The 25,938-nt window shown below is 45.5% G+C and overlaps 1 protein-coding gene across 4 annotated transcripts in view; it reads right to left on the bottom strand.

Annotated features, from left to right (window-relative positions):
- PAK5 (p21 (RAC1) activated kinase 5) overlaps positions 1–25,938 on the bottom strand; it is a 91,651-nt gene that overhangs the window by 5,114 nt on the left and 60,599 nt on the right. For all 4 annotated transcript variants that reach the window (XM_065682343.1, XM_065682340.1, XM_065682341.1 and 1 more), the window contains 5 exons: positions 13,715–14,512; positions 7,560–8,051; positions 5,728–5,861; positions 3,023–3,149; positions 66–191 (listed from right to left, as the gene is read on the bottom strand). In XM_065682343.1, coding sequence (XP_065538415.1) covers positions 66–191; positions 3,023–3,149; positions 5,728–5,861; positions 7,560–8,051; positions 13,715–14,512 — 1,677 coding nt within the window. The remainder of the gene's footprint in view (positions 1–65; positions 192–3,022; positions 3,150–5,727; positions 5,862–7,559; positions 8,052–13,714; positions 14,513–25,938) is intronic.

Below are 25,938 nucleotides of genomic sequence, written 5' to 3'. Positions count from 1 at the left end.
CAGTGGGGTTGGCCAAGGCACCATAGGGAGGGAAAACAACTGCTCTGGGACCGTGCTGTGCTCACCTCAGTGCCGTAGGGCAGGCGGGATATCACCTCCGGCGCCATCCAGTACGGTGTCCCGACCAGTGACTTCCTCCTGGGGACCTCCTTTGACACTTGGGCACAGAACCCGAAGTCAGACAATTTTATCTGGGAAGTAAAGGAGAAAAAGCCCCTTGTGAATAACAAGGCAAATCCTCTGAGAGACATCTCCAGCTGCAGCTGCAGGGACAGGCATGGAGCTGCCATGTTCCCCTGGAACAGGAGAGCAGCGTGGCTCTGGAAGTGTGGCTGGAGATGGCAACAGAGTCCAGGAACATGCAGCTCATTCAAATGAAGGCCAGGGAAAAATGTAAGAGAGAGCAGCTTGTTGCTAAGATCGCCTGCCATAGCTCATTGCCTCTCCACCAGCAGATGTGGAGGTGATAAATGGCTTATAATGTTTGAAAAACAGAAGGAAAGCAAAAAATCCTGAAGTCACGGTGTTTCATAATGAATCTAGTATTGCAGTTATATATATGTAATTTGTGTAGTTTAGGTATGTATACTATATGCAATAATACACATATTTGAAGCAATACACCCCACTCCTATTATTTGCATCAAGTGCATGATCTATGACTAGGCCAGAAACCAGACTGAACAAGTGGTGTTCACCCCATTTTCCACAGACAGCAGGATCCACCACTCGCAGAAAGCAATGCCCCTGCCAACGTGTTTTCAGGACCAGGACCTCACACTGTGCGCTATCACTAAAGAAACTGTCTTCTGTAGGGAGCAAGGGAGCTAATTTGGGGAGGGAGGGCAGGGAAGTACAAGACTCTTCCGAAATGGTTGTTGGAGATAAAGGCACCTGCTCCCTTTGCTTGGGAACGTGGGAATTAAAGGCGGTTCTGTCCTTGAGTAGCTGTGGCAGTGACCTGAAATAGCAATAACGGGATACAGGAGCACTCCGGAGAGCAGCTCCTGCTGCATCATGTGCCTGCTCACGCTTCTATGCCAGCTTTTTTTTGCCTTACAACAAAAAGTATGGAAAATGCTCACCTCCCCCTCCCTGTCGCTGCACAACACCAAGGTGAAACCTCCTCCAGCCCCAGCCCAAACAAGCTGAGTGCCGGTGGCATCACCCCCTTCCAGAAACAGCTGGTTCCTGAAGGCTGAAGTATTGTGGGTTTTCACCCCAAGTATTTATTTGGAGGCCTAGAAGCTTTCATAAGGGTTTTTGTGGCCATGAGCCTAACCCCCAGCACCCTCAGCTATCCAACAGTGACCCTAAGCCATGTGTCTGATCATGTAATTGATGCCTGGGGATATGCTGTGAACCCAAACAGCCCCAGGACAAGTGGGAAGTTGCATAAATCCCTGTGTTGTGTGGACCAGCATTACATTATCACCACTGATTTGTTTTCTTTTAGATTCAGTGCAGACACTGCTTTTCATAAAGCAATGGGTATTATTTTGAACAGAACTGTGTTAAAATGATCGTTGGTATTTCTAAGACAAAGCCAATAATAGCCAAGCTCTCCGTGCTAAATGTATTTCTCAGTTTACAGGATGAAGAATGGCAAAAATGATGCATATTTTGGAAGCAGAGCCTAATCTGCTTTTGTAGGAGCACAAGAGGGTTTGCACATCTATTGCTCATTCGAGTACACAGAAGAAGAGGATTTTCTAAGAAAAGGTAATTGCACCACAGAGCCATGAAGAAATCTGCAATGCAGATAATCAGGACTGGAGTAATGAGGGTAATGAGGCACTTTATGCAGATCCTGAGAGCAGATCAGATGCTAATTCAGCAACACGGATTGAAACCGCAACTGAACAACTCCTACACACGTGGAGTTTTCTTCCCCCAGAAGGATTAGCAGGAAGAAAATCCCTCTCCCTTGGTGAAGTGGGAATCGAGTTACATAGACAAGGCTTTGATAGGGACTGTGACCAGGCCTGGAAGCCAAGAGCTTTACCTGCTGAAAGAGAAGGTCCAGCTTTGGTTCCAGACTGACTGTGAGCTCTTGGGCTCAGCTGAACCCACTAAGCCTTGCTTCACACAGGTGTGTAGGCCCAGTGGAGCAACCCTGACAGCCTGGCTTATGAGACTCACTGACCATGAGCGCACTTGCTTGTACTCAAATTATCCCACTGGGGCCACAAGGGGAGATGAAAAGCGGTGCCTGACTCCAGCAGAAATTAGGGTCTTCTATTTAAGAGTCATTTGACTCCCTCCACCTGAGCCTTTCGGTGGCCCATGTTTTAGGTGCCTTGGGTTTTACGTTTGTATACACCCAGCAACACCGCTGCTCAAACCCTCCTTTCTCTTTGTAAGGAAATAGTAATTTCCTTGGGACCACGCACTGCTGAAGCACTGAATCTTTTTTGTGTGCAAGCTTTATTGTGCTTACTGAGTAGGTCACAGGCAGCATTTTCTCTCCCTCTCTGCCCACTCATTAACAGCACAAAACAAAACCGATTCACTGACAGCAGCATCCCATCCAAGGAAACAGAAGTATGGGACAGGTATTACGAAGCATCTTGTAAGTATGGTATATGGTAAAAGCTAATCTCACCATCAGGGGAGTGTTTCAGCAGTAATGCAGCCTATTTTCTATTCATATAGATTGATGTTAGCCTCCTAACTAGCTTGGGAAAGCAGAGCAAATGTACAGAAGCTTGCTAACTAAAGGATAACTAAATGTAGTAAACAGAAAACGCTTTAGAGAGGAATCAGAGGAGGAGTGGTGCAGCATAAAAGATCTCCTGTCACCCAACCATCACCCATTTGGCATAGTTTCTTCTGCCACTGCCTTTTGATGGCTCTGATCCCCCACAGGCACCAGTGTGGATGTCCATCACCAGCCAGGCTGGTTTGGCTCTTTAACAAGTTACTTGCAGGTTGTATCCCTTGGTTTCACGGACCTGGCTGAACGTGCACAGCTGTTTCATGCCAGCCCCAAGAGACAGCAGGGGAAACTTTGGGCACTCACCCTCCCATCGCTTGTGAGGAGGATGGAGTCGCTTTTGATGTCGCGGTGGATGACGCCTTGGTTGTGCAGGTAGGACAGGGCTCTCAGGACAGACAGGCAGACCGTGGCTATCTGTTCCTCGTTCATCCTGGAATGGCAAGGTGGAAAAAGGAGCTGAGTGTTAAGGAAGACAGTGGGATGGTGGAGCTGGCAGGAACAGGCATAATGGCCCCTTCACAGCCAGCCAGGAGATCTTTTAGGCAATGGCTCTGCGGGGTGATCCTTTGGTCCTGTTTCTGTCCAGAAAAGGGAAATGAGAGGTTAGGAACAGCTCTGCAGCAAGGTGTGGGTAAGTCTCCTTGCAGCACTAGAAAAGCACAGAATATTGCATGCTGCAGCCTGTTGCAATGAGCCTGCTTCCTCTGGGAAATAATGGAATGCTTTATTTACAGTAAACTCACTGCTTGCCAAAGAGGGCAAATCACTGCTAGGATGGGGACAGGCATGGAGTAAATATGAGAAAAAACACTCTTAATTGTGCAGGCAAAACATCAAGCCTGGGGTGTAGCTCTTTGAGAGCACTTCTTTGCTTTTATGCCTTCTATAAAAGCATTCGGGGTATTTCAGCAGAAGAATAAACAGCAAGAGTCCTCATTTCTGTGCATGGGTGCAAAACCCCATCCTGGAAGAAGCCGTGTGCCACAGCACGATGGTGATGGCTGGGATGGGTTGTGCACCCCAGTACCACTGCCCCATCTCTGGATCATAGAATCATAGAATCAATGAGGTTGGAAAAGACCTTTAAGATCATCAAGTCCAACTGCTCCCCAGCACTGCCAAGGCCACCACATGGCACTGAGGGCCTCATCTACACGGTGTGTAAACACTTGCAAGGACGGTGACTCCAGCACTGCCCTGGGCAGCCTGTCCCAATGCCTGAGCACCGTCTGGGGAAGGAATTGTTCCTCAGCTCCATCTAAACCTCCCCTTGGAACAGCTGGATGTCTCCAGCAGAAAAACACCCATGGAGGAGAGTGTGTGCCGTTTGCAGTATTTCAGCAAAATCTTTGAGGGAAGGTCATGCAATGTGAAAAAAAAACCCAGAAGATTAAGGAAAGAGTGTATTTGAGTTAAAAAAGAGATGACAGCTCTTAAGAAGTGGTGTCCTGGGAACATCTGTTTGCGGTTAAACTCCTGTCACAAGTATCTAAGATAGAGCTCTGAATGTTTCAGGGAGCAGGAGTTAACAAATGACTTGCAATACTGTGATTTATTTCAGCACATCAGCTAAGGCAACACTAAAAAACAAACTTCCATGTTACAGCTCCGCTTTTGCTAGGATCTAAAGGTATCATTAAGCTATGAGAGAAGGCAGGTTTTCTAATGTACTATTCCTTGCTTTTCTCTCTCCCCACAATACTCTCCCACTGGTTTGGTATGGAAATCTTTTTTTATTCAAGAGGAAGAAATGAATCAAAGAATTCCTCTTTCCCATCTCATTTTATCCTACGTAGCAGGAAAAGATGAGTGAAGAGAAGATGTAAAGTAGGCTGTAGAATCTAATGTTTCCACTCAGAAGAGGAAGGACGGTTCCTGACAGTACAGCTTTTGTGCTGGCAAATCGCCTTCTTTAAAGGTATGCTATTAACTGAAATATGGGAATAAGCGCTACCATAAGCATAAATATTCAGACAGAAAAATACTTTTCCCATTATGTTTTAGGTTTGGTTTGCTGTTAACATTTCTGACGGTGTGGTTACATGGTACGGTGAGACATCACCCTTAGAAGTGACGTAGTTGTGACAGCAAAACCAACAATACAGATCTCCAAACAGGGTCAGGAAGACTTTTTTCACCATTTTAGGAAGCAATAATGGATGTGAGTTGTGTTTCTGCTAAATTACCTCCTGAAGAGCGAGCAAATCCCCATCTACCAGCAAGCCCTGTCAGATATTTTTCCTTTCTATTTAATAAATGCTGGTACTGACAGGAATTCATCTGCACTGGCTGATTTATGCTGGTAAAGTGAGCATAACACAGGATGTGTATAATATATATGTAAGAAGAAGGCTGCTCTAAGAAGGCAGCGGCTGTGTGAAGACTTCATAGCAGCCTTCCAGTATCTGAAGGGGGCCTACAAGGATGCTGAAGAGAGACTCTTCATCAGCGACTGTAGTGACAGGACAAGGGGTGATGGGTTCAGACTTAAACAGGGGAGACTTAGGTTGGATATAAGGCAGAAGTTCTTCCCTGTGAGGGTGCTGAGGCACTGGCACAGGGTGCCCAGGGAAGCTGTGGCTGCCCCATCCCTGGCAGTGCTCAAGGCCAGGTTGGACACAGGGGCTTGAACCAACCTGCTCTAGTGGAAGGAGGTGTGTTGGAACTAGATGCTCTTAAGGTCCTTTCCAACTCAAACCATTCTATGATTCCAAACACACACACATGCACATAGAGCTATATGCATATTTGCATATGTGTATTTATGTACATCTATTTTTCAAGCATGGGTATTGTATGAACTTTTATGTTTGTCTATATGCATTGTGTATGTATATACAAAAATAATATATACATGTATGAAACCACATATATAGAGCCAGGAGGTACCCAGCGTCCCTCACCAGGAGGTGAGCCTGGGGGGCACAGTCTGGAGGCATCCATGAAGGAAACCACAGGATCTCTCTCCTGCCTGGCTCCTGCTGTGGGCTTTACCCTACCCAACCCACCTCGTGTGAGTCACTATGTCTGTCAAAGCGCCGCCCTCCAGAAACTCCATGACAACCCACAGCTCATCGCCAACAAGGTAACTGTTGTACATGTCAACCACGTTCTCATGATGGTAATCTCTCATGATTACAACCTGTGAGGAAGAAAGAGAAGCTATGTGAGTCGCTACAAGCATGATCTGACACTTGTTCTGACCTTCTTTTTCACTGTGCTTTCCTCTTTGTGCTTAGTAAAGGTGCTGCTATGAACCACATCCTCCCTAATCCTTGTGCCAACGCGTAAACAAAATCAATATATTTACATAAAACTAACAGCCACCATGAATGCATTAGGAAGAAGAATCTTTAGTTGCTGCAGTGTGAGCACTAGGTAACTGGGTTGCTTTTTTCAGACTGTAGGGGCAGGACTGTTGATTTCGTTGGTTTTTATTGCCAGTTGCTTTCAGTACAACAGATATGTTTTACCTGATCAATTGTTCAACCCATCAAAGTCATCTTCATCATGAATCAAACAGTACATGGCACAGAGTATTAACAGAATGCTGGTAATACATCCATAAGATGCTCAAATCCCACATCTTAAAGGGACTGAACAAAATTAAGAGCCACAGTAATGGCAGCCCAACCAAGACGGTGACCATGACCGTGTTGTACTGAGGGGTGTCAGAAAGGTGATCAGCAGAGAAAACACCAGCCAGGGAAGGCTTCATTACAGGCAGAGGAATTTCAGATGACATGAGTGACTGGAGCGTGTCAGGGAAGCAGCCTGGTCCTGCACAGCATGTAGGACCTGCTTCAAGATGTTACCGTTCAAGAGATGCTTGGTTAGAGCTACCTCAAGGCAATCCAGAGCAGTCTTCCAGCAGATGCAAAGCCAAGCAAAAATACCCAGAACAGTCATGGACTGTGTGAAGAACAGCCTGAAGTTTGTTAAAAACCAGTATTTTTATTAGAAATTGCTAAATTTTTAAGGGTTTTAAAGAAAATTCTGTCCTGTGCTGAGGGAAAGAAGATTCTCTTATAGTTGAAATACAGGAAATACAGGAAACAAATGACAGAATCAAAAGGTCAGTTCTTACAAGAAGTTTCCCTGGGGCCCTGCAGTGGTTTTGGTTTTGATCAGCATATTCACAAGTGGTCTCAAAGAGGGGGCAGAGAGCACACACCATTAGCTTCTTTAAGGGAGTAAGCAGTGAAAAAAATAGAAGTTCTTTGAGTTGCAGAAGGACCTCTCAGCACCAAAAAACTGGATGAAAAAATGGCCACTGAAAACCAGTGTTTTAAGTTTAAAATTACATATATGGGGAAAACAATCTTCCATAAGCAGCTGCTGGCTGCAGCCACCCAGGAAAGGAGATGTGGGAATTAACACAGATGGTTCCATGAAAAAGGGGCTGTCAGCTCTTTGCTTAGGAACCATCAAGAAAGCAAAGGGACTACAAATGGTTGGGAGAGGAAGGAAACAAAAAGCATGCCTATGCCAGAATGCAGTGCACAGGCTTCTTGAATAGCCTGGTTAGTTCGGATCTTCCATCTTGGAAGACTGTATCAGCAAAAGATGAGGAAAGGGCAGCACCTGATAAGCTGTGTGGACCAGCTGACAGATTCCTTAGCGGTCTCCTGTGACCTCCCACTGCATTATGGTTTAAAGCCAGGAGGAGATGCAGCTCATTTAAAACTGATCTGGTTCTACAGTATTTACACAGCGCAGATGTGAGGCTCACCACCTCTGTTAGAAAGGTACTAATGTGGCTGTGGCTCTTGAGGTTGCCGTTTGGCCCACATCTCCTGTTGAACCTACAAAACCTACCCCAGCACCCAGAACAACGCACCTCATTGAAGAGCAGCTCCCTCCTCTGCTGTTTCCTGAGATCCATCTTCTTCACTGCAACCTGCTTCCCCGTGTGCTTCTCGGTGGCGATGCAGACGATGCCTGTGGAGCCTTCCCCGATCTTGATGAAGCTGTCCAGGTACTCCCGGGGGTCTCCGGGGCTGACCACGAGCTGCAGCGCAGCTCTGAACTGTTCATGGGACACCCTGGAGGGCTGCTGGTCTGAGGAGGATCCCCAGCTGGGTGGAGGATAAGCACTTGATGTGATACTTGGGGAGCTGGGGTAGGAGGCGGTGGAAATATAGGGAGAGCTGGGCTGGAGAGGCGGCTGGTGATAGTGGGATGCTTTGTGGTAGACCAGAGGGTACTGGTAGCTGCTGCTTGAATAGCTGACTTTGCTCTGACTTTGAGGTAGCTTTACTGGGACCCTGGGGTAGGTGTCTGATCCAGAGAGCGTTGGGCTAACGACAAGCTGTGCTCGATCATAATCCACCTGCAATGCAAAAGCAGACAAGTGAACATGGGTGAAACACACATCTGCTTGCTGTCCATCTCAGCTCACTTTTGGCATTTCCGGAGGTCCTCAGTGGTGTTGGCACATGTACCTGTTCTCAGCATGACACTGCTGCCCTGTATCTGAAAAGAGACTTTTAGGCCATTGGGCTGCTGTGTTTCCATCAGCACTAAAACGAGGCCAGGAAAAACCTCAAGATCTTTGGTGCATCTCAGTTCCATTCTTCTGCCCAGGTTCCTCTTTGTAGATATAATAATCTTTGTTTAATGAAAGAGTAAGCTCCAAAAAGTGTATTTGCTCCATATCTGCAGTGCCCTGCAGGCTCCCTGGGCCACTTCATCCAGGGATTCAACCCCTTCACAACCAGCAGCCTTCTGCCAAATTCCAGTCTTACAGAATCCTAGAATGGGTTGGGTTGGAAGGGACCTTAATATCATCCAATTCCAACCCCCTGCCATGGGCAGGGATGCTTCACCCTAGGACCATCTTGCCCAAGGGTCTGTCCAACCTGTCCATGAACACTGCCAGGGATGGGGCAGCCACAGCTTCCCTGGGCACCCTGTGCCAGTGCCTCAGCACCCTCACAGGGAAGAACTTCTGCCTAATGTCTAATCTAAATCTACCCTTTTGTTATGCCCAGAACCTGTATGACATGGGGCAGTCTTGTATGAACACGTACCTTCCTTGCAGTCTCCAAACAGCACCCAACAGAAGCAAGCATTAAAGGGACAGGGAGATCAATTTATGTCCTTCCTTTCAAATACCAATTCCTGCATTTTGAGTCTCAGCCCTGATCCTTTCTTTGTGCTTTTCTCCAGCAATTCAGGGATGACCCAACCTCTTCTTTCAGAGGCACTGGTACCCTGAAACCCTCCCGTCATCTCCTGCCTTGCCCAGCTACTGGCTGCTGCCTGAGTGACTGCATTCATGAGTATGACGAGGAGCCTAATTCAATTTACCATTCCTTAAATCACTTTCCACAGTGACACGCTACTTAACTGCAGAGTCACAAAACCCACTAATTTTCAGCCGAAATCAGAGACAATCGCAGAGGAAATTATCCCAATGGGAGGCCTTTTTCATTTGTAGGTTCCTTTCTTCCTTTTTATTTTCCAAGCTTTTCTAAGCCTCTTAGACCAAAAGAAAAATGAATACTTCACATTGACAGATGTATCAGTGTGCTTCTCTCCAAATTAAAAAATAAGAGAATAAAACAGGATGTAAGACCAAAAACCCCATCCAAAACCAAAACACATTTCTTTTCCCCCTGGAAAAGAGCATCTCCCCATTTATAATACAACACATGTGACTCCTGCCGACGAGTGGAGCATCTCAGGGCAGGGGGTGGTTTGACACAGGCTCATGATGTAGCACAATTACAAATAATTATGGCAACGAGTTCATTTAATCAATCAATTTCGGTGGTGGAGCACAGGGGTGGACAGAGCAGCAAACTCTACTCAGCTCACGGTTGCTACTATTGCTGCTGGCCGCCGGCCAGGAGTCCCTGATCCATGTTAGTTAAATGCACATTAATCTGAATTTGGCAGTGTAATCAAGGACCCAAGTGAACTGTGAAATTGAATTCTGCGGTGGAACATCGTTTGACCATTTTGTGCTAAGACTGCAGAAAAAAAGAGAACAAAAATCTGCCGCAGCATCAATTTATCACTGTAGGCTGCTGCACAGCGAGGAGGAGTTTCGAGCTGGAGTCGCCCCCGAGCACAGTATTATTCCTGCCTCATGCATGAGCCAGGCATGCCTGTCTCTTCATTCCACGTGAGGTTTAGCAGGGAAAAGGGAATGCCTCTCCAGAGGGGCTGCTCAGAGATTTCCCTTGGAGACGGGAAGCTGGAGCCTGCTTCCGTCTGAGACTCGCACACTGACAGCTACCAGCTATATGGAGCATCCAGCGAGCACGTACCAGTGTTGTACAGCCACTTCCTAGGATGCTGGCTTTGTTTAAGGAAAACATCCATGATTACAGCCATAATTCCACTTAGTCAGGCAGGGGTAGCCATAAAATAGAAGAGGGCCAGAGACATCATGAATTTCATGAAGGACATTACATCTGCCAAGCTAATTAACATGGAAAAGCGCTCAGATGGTTTGGTGGAGAGAGGAGAACTCAATCTAGCCCTGTCCTATATATCTGTGCACGTAGGGACACATAAATTATTGCTCTGGCTGTAAACACACCATTTTCCTTTAACTACTGAGATGGGGAAAGCCTTGTCCAGAAATTCAAGCTGGATTAATCCACACTAATGAATTATTTGAGTTTTTATCCACGCTTTATATTTCGGAGCCTAAGACATTGGCAAAAATGGATTCTGCAGTGAAATTTTAAAGTGGAAATTCAGGGGTTTGGTGTGCTTGCTAAGAATTGTTGGGGTTGGCATTGCTGTGCGATGTAAGCCCATTCGCATCCTTAACCCCCTGAAGTCCTACAAACAAATCAGGAGCTGTAATGAGTAAACCTCTCCTCTGAGGCTGTGTCCTGGCGCAGTGCTTCACATCACGGCAAAATCGAACACGCTTTATCCCACTGTTAATTCTATTTCTGCTACCGAATGCAGTTACCTACTGAAAGGGAATTCTTTAAATACTACAAAGGAAAGAAGAAACCAGCCCTGTGCTCATTCAAGATCAGAGCAAAGGAGCAGCTGAAGCTCTGACACGACATCCATCACGATGCTGTGGGTGCAAGGCAATACCTTGCTGCTGCTGGCTGCTGCATTGGCAGCCGGGTCTTTTTGTTGTTAAAAGGTGGATGTAACATCACATTTAAACTCATTTTGGTTTCCACTGCGATGACAGCGATGCCTGCTTTGTTCTGCATGTGGAGGAAACACAACTTATTGTTCTCAAGAGGTACCTTCTCCTCAAGGTAGCCTTACATCCACGCGTGTGTCCCCATGCACTCTGCAGTGGGACTGCGGCAGAAACGGCAGCCACAGCCCTGCAGACACAGATAATACCCCCCGAGGAGAGTGCAAGCCCCTTGGTGACATGGGCTCACCCTTCAGTAAACATAAAATGGATTTCCGTTTGATGAGGTTTCACTTTGCCCAATTAAAATACGTTGAAGGGATGGTCTGTAAATCACACGGAGGTTGCAAACAGAATGGCTACTCTCTGTTTCACTAGTGGAAATCTCCAAGACTCTCTGTTCCACGCATTCATGGAAATCTATTAGCATGTGAATGAGAAAACAGGGAAAACAGGAGAGGGTTTCTGATAGTAAGGGCCTGGCTCTGCCTTCACCAGGCTGGAACTGCCCTCCTGGCTCAAAGTGTCTGCAGAACACACAGAGTACCAGCTATGTTACAGCAGCACAAGGTAGTGAAGGAGAGACCAGTAATCACAGCCCCTTAGAGGAGGGATAGAACAGTGTCAAGGAATGCTGTTACTGAAAAATGTCAGGCAAAGGAGCTTTGAATTAATAGGAGTCCGTGCAAAAAGTTAAGAGGGCTGCCTGTGATAAAGAGGAAGGTAACAAGAAACATGAGGTACAAAGTGTCCAAAAATAAGCAGATCTGGTGGGATGAGGTTGATAAGGTGTGATGATGTTGAGTTCTCTCTCCGTCATGAGGGTAACACAGCAGATGCTGTGACCCCGTGCAAGCATTACTGAAGTTAGCCTGCAGGAATAGGAGTGCAGGTGGGTAACATGGGGTGGGATTGGAGGGAACCAAATCTGAGGCTCCAGCTTCCTGCCCTTCCATGGTACCACTGCACAGCAGTGGCCAAGCCCAGTACAGTGAAAGTCTTCTGATGTAAAGCCTCTGAAATCACCGACAATGAAACAGAGCATACATCTGATTTATCTGACATCTCTCACCTGCTAATACCACTGAAGTCTGCTCTTCACAGCTGCCAGCCAAACCGAACACCTTTGTTGAACGCGTTCTGAAGCCATGCACTTGTGCCCGCAGACTTTTTCACGGCTTACTCTTTTCCCCCTTTTAATTATACTTTAGAGCCAATCTCACCTGTAAAATATCTGATCTGAGACCTGATTCTCATTTAGCAAGCCCATTTGGTGAACCATTATCTTACTAATGCCTCCTTGTAAAGAAAATCCTTCAGCAATCATCCAAGACAAGAAACTGCTATTCACTTCCAGGAGCTGTGGATGGGTTTGGGAATTGAAACTGCTGCATTTAACAGCGAATCATCAAGTTTCAGTACACCAAGGCTGTGGGAGTATTTTTGATGCTCTCAGGAGAGGAGCAGCTCACAGTGAATCTTGCATGGAGGTATCTTCTTGTTTTTTATGGAAGTTGTTAGTGCCTTTTAATGGGATATTTTTCTAAGTGTCTGGAGTGCTTTGAGTCCTGTAAAATACACCTCTGTCTTCTGCCCTGCTGAATGCTGTAAAACTGGCAGGAGCAGGCACAAGAGAGTCCATGAATTACTGGATTTGTCCTCGTTCCTAAACTCTGACAAAATGATTGCTCTCAATGACGGAAATGGCAGATAGCCCATCCCAGGCTTTTTGCACAACTTCCAGAATCCATATTTAATGCCACACTCTGGCACACAATTAACTATACACATGCATCTTTCCCACCACTCCCTGAGCTCAGGAAAGGCACAAAGACACCCGGTAGTTTTCCTACTCCCCCCATGATTTACCCTCGACCTCCAAAGCCTAGCTCTGTTCTTTAATGTGATGTGCAATAAAAATGCATCGCTCTCCCTTTACCACAGGGCACTGATGATAACTGCACCCCAGGACCACGAAAGCAGCCAAAGCCTGACCAAGGCATATGGCTATAGTGGATTTGCAGAGACCTGGGACGTCTTCTGGGTCTGCAGCTGGACAGGACCACATTCTAATTGCACAGAGCCAATAAGAAAATGTACCTCTCACATCATCATCAAACAGCAAAGTGGATCTCATACCTAACAAGCTACCTCCTTTAGCCCCTTTGTAAGTCACAGCAACCCAACACTGTTTCAGCCCCGCAAAAATGAGCTATGATCTTGGTGCCCGTTGCTAGGGGAACTCAGTGATGTTCAATGCAATCTACACTGAAGAAAAACATCTCTTGCAGAGTATTAGATGTTTAAGCAGGTCATCATTGTAGCTATGCGACTAGATGTGTAAGAAAAGCGTTATTCTCTGAACAAATGGCTACAGCAAACTGTTGCAAGTAGGGCAGGGCAGCTTGTGTGGGTAATATGTGACTTAGAAAAGGCAGAGCAGGCCACAGATTTGTGCAGAGGAGCTGCTTGTAGGTATCATAGTTGAAATGTTTTTATGCACCTTAACCGTTTTTTTTTTAACTACATCTAAATGTCTTGAGTGAGAGAAGCTCCTTTGGTTTCATTTCACTGCTTAAAAACAAAGCAGAGAGGGGTAAACCCCTACTGTCATTAGCAGCAAAGGGTTAATAAACCATGTAATATAAATATAGCATAAAGACAATGTAAGCATTAAAACACAGAGGTTTTGGCCTTGCACAGTCACAACTGAAACATGAAAGTATCTGATATACAAACCAGACCAGCTTCTCAGCTCCCGATGAGATCTGCACAGGCGTCTGAACTCCTAATGCTATAAAAACTGCCAAAGTTGGGATTATTGGGAATCCTAAGTAGAACCTAAGTAGAAGCTGGGGATGTCACGTTACCTTGGGGATGCCTGCTGCAGTTTCGGACAAGCGGGGGTAGGTGTAGGAGCTGTAGGAATGTCCTTGCTGGTGTGCTTTAAAGGCGCTTGCTCCATAGGGCATGGCCGGCTCCTGCAGACCAGAGCCCGATCTGGACCTCTGCCTCATCGTTGGCTGAGGGCTCGCTGGATCCACATAGGATGACTTTGGTCTCTTGTCGTAGTCATCCTTGCCCAGGCCATGTCCCCAGTCGCTGTCACTGTACTCCAGCCTCTCCTTGGGGCACTCGCTCTGCACTGACGCTCGGGATGGGGTGTAAGGAAAGGGATCTCTATAGTCCAGGGAGGATCCGCTGGGGATCCGCTGATACTCCAGCTTTAGGCCACCATATTCCAGTGGTTTGGGCTTTGTCTCCAGGTGTGCATGGTAATCTGGGAGGAACCTAGAGAGGTCTGACTGCAGGGGTGTCACTTCTGAGTAATAGACATCCCGGGAAGTCACCTTCATCATGTGCCCGTTCTGCTTGGCGGCATAGCTCCCTTTGTAGTACCTGTCTAGCTCTTCCCCGTAAACAGTCTTGTCTCGATACCTTTCCACGACATAGTCTGTTGTAGTGTCTGACTCACTGGAGTACTGGGAATATGTGATATAACCATTTTCCTCCTGGTGCCTTGGCACATGGTTTGCGTTTCCTTGGTGGTGGGTGGGAGGACTTTCCTTCCGCAGGGAATTGGATCGTGTCACTGAGATATTGTCAAACTCTTCCAGCAGGCCGTTGATTGAAGTATCCTTTCGAGGCTTATTCCCTCGAACAATAGTCTGGGAATAAAAAATTGCTTTGATTAAATACTGATTTTCCATTAATATCTGACCAAGACAACCATCAAAAAGAAAGTCGGAGATTCCCCCCCAAATAACCATAGGGATGTGTTATGATCCTCAGTCCCATACCTTAGAATAATCCATTGCTAGAAAAGAGTATTTCAGTAAATACTTACAGCAGGACACGTAGAAAGGAAAAAACAGAGAGGGTTTAAATTCAGTGTACATCATAAGCTGAGATTTGGCATGCAACCCCAAGACACTCTAAAAAAAGCCCAGTTTAAGAGGTGGGTGTTCAGCAGCCAACAGCAGAGACGTTTAAAAACACTACTTCTTTATATTTGTTATCATTCAGTTGTCTACATCAAGCCAAACTGGTGGGCTGAATCTGTCAGGGTATGGATAAGCTAAAAGAAAATCATTCAGTGGTCACTTCTACATGTTATCTTTACAAACTGTTGGAATGAAAAGCAGCATGCAGGCAAGTAGGCACTGGGTTTGGTAGATTTTCACAAAAGAATATGTTCATGTAGCAGAATGACCACTGGGGATTGCTTCTTAGGTAACTTGGCATAAGACACTTGGGAAAGAGGGGAAAATACCTAACTACATCTCCTTCTTACAGTATACAGCTTCCAGCAAACCTCTGTGCACAACCATGGCGTTGGGATATCCCCATTACAGATGTAACACGTGGTTGCATCCATTTTTCAGCAGTTGACTGCCACTGAGCACATTTATAAACACCTCTGAAGAATAAGATGTACAGATTATGTACAGATTAAGGGCCAGTCATCAATCAGCGCAGCTCTACTGAAAACACATTTTCTGTAACATCTGTAACATCTACTGATTCACTTCAGCTAAATATCTACAGCTGTATCTTGATGAGTTTTTAAACAAAGTCACTGTGGTCAGCCCAAGGAGATGTCATTGAATCATAGACTGGTTTGAGTTAGAAAGGACCTTAAGATCACCTAGGTCAACCCCCCTGCCATGGGCAGGGATGCCTCACACTAGACCACGTTGCCTCTGTAAGCTGCAGCCTCCCTATGTTCCTTGCCAGCTGTGGTATATTAGATGCCAACCATGGTCTATCAGATGCTGACTGTGGCCTATCACACACCAACCATGGCATATTGAATGCTGTCTGTGGTGTCCAGCCTGGCCACTGGCCCTTCACTGTAACACTAACAAAGGAGTTGTTCTGCCCTCCTCTGCTGCTCAACTCTTGATTGAAAGCAGGGCTCAAGCATTGTCAAAATATGCATTTCATCACTAAGAAAACCAGTTTTTCACAAAATCAACACTAATTTACTTCCCTGTTATTTAACAAAAAGCAGCTGACAAAAACCAGGCTATAAGCAAAGCAGTCCTGACCTCACACTGATCCCTGCTCTGATTTATGTCCTTAATTGCTTGCCTAGTTTGCTATTTTGAAGCTACTGATACTGAAACAATTGGACAGCAAAAATAAGGGACAGCAAATAGATCACTCCTTTCGCCTCTGAAGCCATTCAGCGAGACAAGAGGAATTGGTTTCATTCGGCTGTAGCCTCCTTGGCAGCATGACTGCACGATCATTCATATTTAATTATCACATAAGAAACCAGCAACGTTTGACAATGAAATGCTTATAATTGAAAACAAGACTGAAATACCCAACTGCCACCCCACTTCCCCTGAGCAAATGCATGCAAAGGAGTAAAACACCAATTTAATACTCTCTGTGGGACTGGCCTTCACAAAGGAGAGGTTTCATGCAACAGCCTCCGTTGTGCCTGCACAAAAGGACTTCAGAGCCAGAGGGAGCCCATGGGAGCAGAGCAGCCCCTCTGGATACAGGAAAGAGTTTTCCCTCTGCTCCTCCAAGCAGATGCTCTCTGGAAGGAGGATTTTCAGGTATTAGAAGAATGGAGTTGAGGGTTTATGTGTCAGGGAATTCACTGATGACAAACCCCTGCAGTTTAAGGCCACTGATGACAAACCCCTGCAGTTTAAGGATTTTCTGCAGTCAGGTGCGTGCTTGGGATTAGGATGATTTAAAAAACCTATTAATAGTAAAATGCTGTTGTAAGAAACACTGATTTTCCAAAAAAAGCATTTGCCACCAAAGCCCCAGTCTGATGATGCAGCCTTGGTTAGTGCTGGGACCTCAGTGCTGTCTCACCCCCACCGGTGAAGTTAAGGGGATTAAGAACTAAAATCCTTCCCTTTTCTCCCAGCACTTTGAGGATGACCACTGACTTGCAAGACTGCCATTTCCATTTGCTTCAGACTCCTCTCTAAGAGTAAAATCATCAGTAAAACCTGATGTTAGCACCAAGGCCAGGAGGTTCAAAGGTGGAAGGAACGAATTGTCGATGCTGCGGTCTCAGTCTGGGAATGCAGACTTCGGTGACTGCACCACCAGGCTATGTGCTGCACTGGCGAGCAGAAGGAAAACCTCCTGGGACTGAAATACAACAGCAGGAATTGCAGAAGATGGGAAACTGTAGCTCCAACTTAAGCAAACAAAAACCTTAAGGGAAAATGCAACAGAAATAGGCTACATCACAAGTGACATAAACACAGTTACTCTGGTAGTTTGTTTCATAGGAGCCAGAGTAAGGTTTGCGATTTTAAAGGCTTTATAAAATGAAAAGAATAATGTCTTTTGGTATAAGGAGGGAATTCTATTTTTAGATATATATATACTCTATCTATTTATATAGATTTTTTTATTGATTTTTTGATGACTGACCAAATGCTTAAACTTAAGGAATTTTCATAGTTGCTGCAGGTGAAACAGCTAAAAGCAAAGCATTATTCACAAAGGCTGATGGGTTAAGCTTAATGAGGTTTTTGTTTCTGACTACTGAGACCAAGTAATGGAAACCTGCACCACACCCCAGCACACATGAACAACATGGTCCTACTGCTCCACCAGCTTTCACTGGGTTCACCACAGAGAGATGGGATTTGCCACAGTCGATACCCCATGTTTATTAAAGGATGTTTCTCAGTGCGTTGTGCAGTTTAGGAGGGATCAATGTTAGAACAGATGAAGGGGTGCAGGGAATTTTATGCTGCCATTACCATCATACATTAAAATCAACAGGGCACAATCTCTGTGCTTTAAAGAGCAGTACTCTGAAGCTGTAGCTCTCATTTCCATTGCTCTCCGGACACGTAAGGCGTTTGCTCTGGAGCCCGGTGACAGTAGACATCCTTCATGGCGTTTCTGCAGTGGTCTGTCCTCCGGTGATAAGCTATAATGGATCTGTCTGTAAGAAATGCTGTCTTGCCTTGTTTCCAAAAGGAGATGAAAAACAGCTTCTGCACTCAAATGCTGTATTAACCTTGACAATAATGAAGTGGGTAATTAACTGTTTTGCCCTAATATGACCTTGCATTTATTGTCTTTAGAACTACTATACTTCACACACTCGTTAAGAATATATCATCCTTTGTCCTCTTCGAGCTGTGCTTTCAGAAGTCAATGAGGATTTTAAATCTCAATGATGTGCACGGTGAAAAAAAAGGTTTTTATAGGAAATATCACCCTTATAAAGAGCCAATCTAAACTGATTTTGTTTCTAGCTCACTTCTTCCCTCATCTGCAGTATACATAAACTTAAAAGCATAGCCTATGCATACCCGAAAATAAATTTTTTCTCAAGAAAAGGTGGATAAAGCATAGCAGGTGAAAGTAATCTAAGTGTAAGTGATGGATGTGTCAGTAATTTATCTTCTTATGTTGCAAGACATTCAGAGTATTCGAAGCTGAGCTCATAACACCGCATTTTACTCCTCAGCGTAAGCAAATGTGAACAGAACTACCTTGGGGAGAAAAACTGATCCTTGTCATCATGTCAGAAGGAAAACTCCAGCTTCCCCTGTAAGTAACAGAGTCTTACAGCTGCTGCCAAGGGTGTAGGAGGTGTCAGGGGTCCACATTTGATCTGTTCTCACCTGACTAAGAGGCTGTGAGATCTCAGACCAAGCACAGTCCTTAGAGGACCTCAAAGTAGCTGGAGACCCTCAAAACCCCTGCAGATGGCCACACGTGCAGCAAAACCCTGCCTTTTCCAGCAGCCAAGGGCCAGCTTGAGGGCTGACACAAGGACCAGGCTGAAAGGGAAAGATGGAGATGAGAGATAAAGACCTGCCCATGGTCTCAAATGGATGACTTAGATGAAGGAGAAAAAGCACTGGCACCTGAAAGCCCATCAACTGGGAAGCTCAGCTGTGATGCAGGATGGCTGTTTCCAAGTATGCCCACTGTTTCATCTAAGGCTTTTCTTCACTGAATATTCACTTGAGGACAAGTTCTAACCTCTGAGCTGCCCTTCCAAATGATGGCGTCAGAGACATCCTTGTGATCCTACTGTGCTCCAGTGAATACTTCATTGCACACAAATGCGTGCAATTACTGAGAAAGGACTAACAAACATTTCTGTATCTCCATCCCCTCTTTCCTCCACCTGATGATGGCATCATAGCACGTTGTACTTCCCATGCTCATGGTAGACACACACAACCAGTGCTTCATTGCCATCTGTAGATGAGCTTGTGCATCAACCTTGGACATTAAGTAAAAGACCATGTTTAAAAGAAAATGCATGAGTCCTGTCTATATTTTTGGGACAAAAGGGTCTTGGAGACAGAATTAAGGATTGGGTCTGTGCTGAAGTCACATCCCTCTCCTTGAACACTGCCAGGGGTGGGGCAGCCACAGCTTCTCTGGGCACCCTGTGCCAGCACCTCAGCACCCTCACAGGGAAGAGCTTCTTCCTTACGTCTAACCTGCATTTCCGCTGTTTGAACCCATCACCCCTTGTCCTATCACTACAGTCCCTGATGAAGAGTCCCTCTCCAGCATCCTTTTAGGCTCCCTTCAGATACTGGAAGCTGCTATGAGGTCTCCACGCAGCCTTCTCTTCTCCAGGCTGAACAGCCCCAACTTTCTCAGACCATAATGATAATTCTGTAAATAATATAAAACATTAATCTAAGTGGGAAGTTCAGGGAGCTTGGGTCATCCAGCACTACCCTGGAAACATGCCTTCTGCAAGAGGAACTCATCAGATATGTGGTGAGAAAGGGTGCTGGATGGAAAGAGATGTCATTTATCACCCTGCACTCTCCAGAAGTGTCCTATGGGATCTGCTCCAGTTTTGATCCGGCTACAAAACGGCTATTACTCCGAGTTAGTCACAAGGAATATACAACAGACAGGAAAGTATGTCAGAACATTTCTTCCTGAAGCCTGTAATTTAGAGCTCGGTTTACACCTGGAAGTCTCAGAGTTTACGTAATTTCTGTTAGGAATTCCTTCCCAATGCTATACAGTCTCATTCTGCCATAGAAATAAAAATAATAAAACCATTAATTGTTTCTGGCATTGCACAGTTTCTTCCCCAGGAAAGGAGCTCTGCAAATCCCACCAGTGTTGGACACCTCAGCTGAGTGAGGAGTTGTGGGTCTCTGCTCCCTGGACCAAACATGCACTTTAACCATAGAGTCACCCAGCAAAACCAGGAACATGAAACCGTGTCACCTGCCCCCTTACCTTAAGTGTTTGAGCACATGAGCCATGATCCTATCTCATGAATTTCTCTAATCCCTCTCTAGGAGATGCAGAAATTCCTGTCTGGGACAGCTCTTAGAACCGTTCCCACTCACAGGAGAAAAGAAATACAAATGAAACCACCCAAAGTAAAACCCAGCCAAGTCCACCCCTGAGATCTGTCTACACGGGAGGACAGAAGCAACCAGACATGAGCCCAGGGGTGCTGCAGGATGTGCCACGACTGGGATGTGCTCATCACCAGAGCTGACTCAAACATCACTGGATACGAAAAACCAGGCTTTGCTCTGTCCACCCACTACCCTTTGACAAGTTTTTCACCTCCTGACAGATGCTAACAGCAGCAGAGCATAAGGTTTCTGTTTAGTGTTATGACAGAAGAGGCGACTGATACTCACACCAACACCTCACCACAGGTAACAAACACTGTGCTTTCCAAGGGGAGAAGGTCACTGCAGGTACCATCAGTTCAGAAATACCTCCCTCAGAGAGACTGTTTCACCTTTTCTGCATGAAGTCCCCCAACCATTTAGCTTTCCTTAGCATCAGACTAGAGATGCTGAGCCTGTGGAGCATAATGCTGGGCTATCTGATGGCTCTGTTATTCCAGGACTGTGCCCTTGTCTCTTTACTAAATTCAATAGAGTAAAAGAATAAATCATTCTCACAACTTCTCCTTTGGAGAAAGGATGGGTCCCAGAGGCTCCCTCCTATTAATCCTCCACCTGTACAAAAGTATCTCCCTCTTGCTTCTGCAAGTGGTACCTGACAAAGTGATGCAGCTGCCTCGGGTTGACTGTTTTCATGGGGCTTGTCCATAGGGGCTGGACTAACCAGGTCAGATGAGCTGCTGTTGTCAGGTTCCTGCTGATGCCAGCTAGCTACACTGAGACCTCTGAAATATGCCTGTCTACACTGCAGCCACATTTCTGAGTGCACTGCTGCACAGCAAAGTCACTGAAGAGCAGAGAGCTCAGCTTAGTAACCTGCAGCTTTCATCTAATGTACATCCAACACTGTCACGTTCATTAGCCCAGTCCTGCCAACAGCATAGGATGGGAATGAAGCTGGGAGAACATTGGCATGGCCACATGGTAACTATAGAAAGATGCAGCTGATGATCATAGAATGGTTTGGGTTGGAAAGGACCTTAAAGCTCACCCAGTTCCAAACCCCTGCCACAGGTAGGTACACCTTCCACTACACCAGGTTGCTCCAAGCCCTGTCAAACTTGGCCTTGAACACTGACAGGGATGGGGCAGCCACAGCTTCTCTGGGCACCCTGTTCCATGATAATGAGGATCTACATTGATGATGTAGAAATGAAAAACATATATTACTCTGTGGATCAAAATACAGGTTCAGCTAAAGGTTTACGAGAGGTGTAATATGCTTAACAGCAACACAGTGCCAGCTGTTTAAAGTTCTTCAAAAGCCAAATAATGGAAAACTATAAAAAAAGGCTAACTAAAACAGCACTGTGTAATTTGTCACCCTTGCAGCGGTTTTAAGTTAGTTGCCATACCAACAAGAGCAACATTTCATTATAATCACATTCACCAGCAATTCTTTTGTCATTTTAAAATGCAGTAACTTTAACAAAACATTTAATTTAAAAATTCCACTGAAATACCCATATTCTTGTAACTTCTCCTTCCTGTCTTCTTAAATACACGAACACGGTTGTTAGGTGTCATCTGAAATGCTATTAGAGAATATGAAATGTCAAAAATAATCATTCCGGGTCTGCTTAAAATGGGAGGTATGTGCAGTTTTGTGTGCAATATGTGTACACAGATCTCTCAGACACACAACAATGAGAGTGAAATGTGACACAAGTTTTAGTTTGAGTTAGCAAGTCAGTGTACGTACTATTGATGAGTTATACAAGCGCTTCACAGGGAGAGGAATGGAGAAGTCTCAAACCCACGGAATTCCTATTTCATAGGACTTAGGACACCTCAAATTCTCTTTTCTCTCAAGAGGGAATGAAAAAGCAGAATGTCCCACAAGATGAAATTCCTCAAAAACATTAACTGCAGGAATCTTAACTGCACTCTTAATGCTGCTGTGTTTTCTTAAGGCTGACGGCAATCGTTTCAGCATAACGATGCAGAAAGTAGACCTGCTAAGCCAAAAAGCTGTATCAAATCACACCAAAGATGGTATTTTTTTGGCCACATTCTGGATAAAATCTGTCCATCAATGTCAAACTTTCTTATTTTGTCAAATTCACATTTTGTGGCAGGAAAATAAGATCACTGCCTTGGAAAGCCTGTGGCCAGCCCTATTGATGAACACCAGCAGGACCAGGTATCTTATTCTCATTTCATCTGCCAGTGTCTCTGTGTTAGAGGGATTTTCTTTGTATTTTCCAAGGGAGCTAAGAAACACAACTCTGATTTTTAGTTCTGTAACATCAAGACAGGAGCCGATTGGAAACTCGTGACATGTCACAGCTCCAGGACCAATGTTTGCTGCAGGCAGGGCTGTGTGTCACTTGAACAGGTTTATTGTCCAAATAAAACTGACAGAATTAAGGGCAGTTAATGTAAAGCAATGAAGATCTAGTGTCTCTAACTGGTACCTCAGAAATCTGGGCTTGGGAAGTGGTTTATGCCTAGATTACTGCGCTACAGGCAAGATGTGGGAAAGTACTACATACAGCTCTTCATCCTCAGCCATGATGCAGATGCAGGGAACAGGAGATGAAGCAAGGGGTGGTGGCCATCCTGGTGCCTCTTGCAGTTCTGGCATCACCCCTTTCTAAGTGAAATACATTGCAAAAATGCACCTTAAACCAGGTGTGAACTGACTGCTCCCATCGCCTTGAACTCGCTCACATCAGCAGAGGAACAGCAGGGTGGTGAGATAACAGGGGACCCAAAGGAGCTTGAGACAAACCTAAGCGGTTGTAGAGTGTCCTGAAGTCCAAGACAATCGTCATCAACCTTAATCTTGTATCAGCCAGTTGTCCCTCAGCTAATCTTTGCAGCCTAAACTGCTATTTTCTCAGGTTTTTATGTGGGCGAGTGTGAGGAAAACAAAACCCACTTTTCTCTACAAAAGCCCAAGAAACTGCAAGAATTAAACAAACACTCAACCACCTCCTCCCCAAATACTTCAGCTCTGATAACCCACCTCTACAGTTCATGTGGGTCTCCCACACGGTGCTGAAGTTGAGGAGCCAGCCGACACTGCTTCTATGGCAGTCAGTATTATATACCTACATGTGATTAGCACCGGGAACTGGTGGCACTCAACATTGTGTGAGTCTTTCCAGGGCTGATATGCATTAAGAAGTCTTTATACTTGCAAATTTTATTCTAGGGGCCAGCAAGGTGTTGGTATGGGATTTTCACAGGGAGAGGAGCCCCAAAGTAGTGTGGGTGGTATAAAAGAGTGCCCCATCATTTCAGTCTTGCACACCATGCTCACCACCAAGCTCACTATCATTTACTGTAATGACCACAGCAGCACAAGGGTACTGTCACTGTGGAGAATGCAGTCTGCTCTCAACCAACACCACCAATTCAGGACAGTAATCCCTGAAGTCGCACCACAGCATAAATCGTCTTTGTAGCTCAGATGACATTTCCCCTAATGAGGTTTCCCCTGTGCCCCCAACATGCCCATTAACAAATGCAAGGTTGATGGAACATTAACTCAATTAATGATCCCAGTGCTTTTCCCTCAGTGAAAGATCTCTGGCTGAGGTTTGACCGAGCTTTCTGAAATACCTAAGTAAATTCCAATGTGATAAAATCTTACGCTAGGGAAGTAACTGCCTTCATCTGACAGCTCTGGCAGTGGGGCACCTGCTTAGGAGGGCAGGGGCTCTTGGGTCACTTCACTGTGGTCACAGTCATCTCCCTGCTTTTAATTAAAATGAGGATTTTGACAGTGTGATAATTTGAAGGAACCATTTAAACTGTATTAGCTTTTGCAGTGATTTACCACAGTGGAAAAGGCTTCCTATACAGCAGATGCTTAAAGATAAAGTCAACATTCCTGTTCCACTGTACAGAGGCCAGCTCCAGGATCCCCTCGTGCTCTGCCAGCCGTGGTGCTGGGTTGTGAATTACCTTCCCACTTCATAAATCATCAGGCGGAGGCAGCGAGCGGAAGGAGATGTTGATGAGTGCCTCAGTTCCAAACGCTGTGCTCTGCAGATCGATGGGGCTCATCCCTCACGAGCCCAGCCAAGTACCGCTCAGGTCAGACAGTCACTGAAATCACAGCCCTGTGTCTGGGATTAGCACACCAGGAAGGGTGGGATGATGTGCTGGCCATGCTGGCAGAATAGGAACCATCGAGGTACAGCAGCAGAAATCACCCTGCAGCCAGTGCCCTGCCAAAAATGCCTTAGAGCCATGGTCTTAAAAACAGTGAGGAAGTTTCAAGGTACTTCATCACTAAAACTGCGTGCCACACGTACATGCAAGGTGTGCTTTTTAACCTGACTTTAATCTGAGTATTATGGTCTCCTTCATCTTCTCCTGAAAGCTCATTCTTTGTATTAGCAAAATAAAAACACTACATAATTTCATATGCATCGTGAATTGCAGTATTCTTTCTTTCAAGGAAGTATATTAGTTTTCCTTTTCAAGGACAGCTATTAAATGGGAAGCGTGGCAACAGGAATGCCCTAAGTGGTACTAACTCCCACTGAGCAATTCTCACCTGCAAACATGGACATTGAGCAAAGAGTGCTCCTGAGCAGAAATCTAACCATTAGGTCAAATTTACAAGGCAGGTGACAGCCAAGACATGAGACGCTTACTGAGCTGATGGTTTAATTACTCACTCTTCAAACAAGAAGTGCAAATCAAACACCTCGATGGGGACAAACCAGAAGACTTCAGAGGGTGCTCTCTCCGCAGCAGAGCTCAGGGGAGAGACGCTCAGCACAGCACCACAATACCTCATTTAGGAGAACCATTGGAGGGTAATCTCGATTTGATTCGATTTGCTGGGCTGTGCCATCACCAAGTGCACTCTGTCCCCAGCGGCAGATTGGGCCTGACATGCTTAATAAATTAATCTGCCTGACAAAGTGCTGCTCCCTCCCCTTCCTCCAGCCCCCCAGACAGCACGGGAAGTCGTGAGGAAGAAGGGCCATCCTGATAACAGAGAAATGGGGCTGCTCCCCCTGACCCAGGGTGTGGGATGGGAGTCAGACCCAATTTCCTGCCCCACAGTGTTTTCCCAGGGTGCTGCATATAAGCCAGTGTGTTTAACCACTTTTTTATGCCTATATATATCCCAATGCTCCTGGAAAATACTACTTCATATGGAAGCTCAAGTCTTAGCAGTGAGGATCTTCTCTTGCACTGTGCTTGATGGGAATTACTAAATGCAAACCAGGACACAGATAGCAACTACTGCTTTGTTCTACAGAAATGTAAAATTCAGTAGCGTTCACAATCCCTTGCTTTTCTTTTAACTGTGTGATCCTGGTAACTAACTAAAGCTTGCTGGATCTGATCCTGGCAATTAAAAAGCAGAAATGCTCATCCTAAATACTTCTATTAACTTTTCTCTCTCCAAAGACCTGTATCTTCTTTTTCCTGGCCCACGCAGTTCATCCCCCAGACAACAGAAAAGGCATTTAAAAGTCTCTGCAGGCAAGGCAGTGTTGTTCCCCATAATACACTTGTCTCGTGTAATTGGATCCTGCGTGAAGGGGAAGACAAGAAAGGGTGAGCAGCAAAGCACTTTCAAATCCTAGAGAGCCACCAAAGCCCAGATCTAATCATGTCAGAGCAGGAGACAGAAGAAATACATTTACTCCTGGAGCTTTGGCTCCACAGGTAAGTGAGCTGCTCGGCAACGCTATTTCCCCTGATCC

The sequence above is a fragment of the Lathamus discolor genome, chromosome 5 (assembly GCF_037157495.1).
Source record: "Lathamus discolor isolate bLatDis1 chromosome 5, bLatDis1.hap1, whole genome shotgun sequence".
Classification (NCBI taxonomy): Eukaryota; Metazoa; Chordata; class Aves; order Psittaciformes; family Psittacidae; genus Lathamus; species Lathamus discolor.
This window is presented reverse-complemented; position numbering and strand designations above follow the sequence as displayed.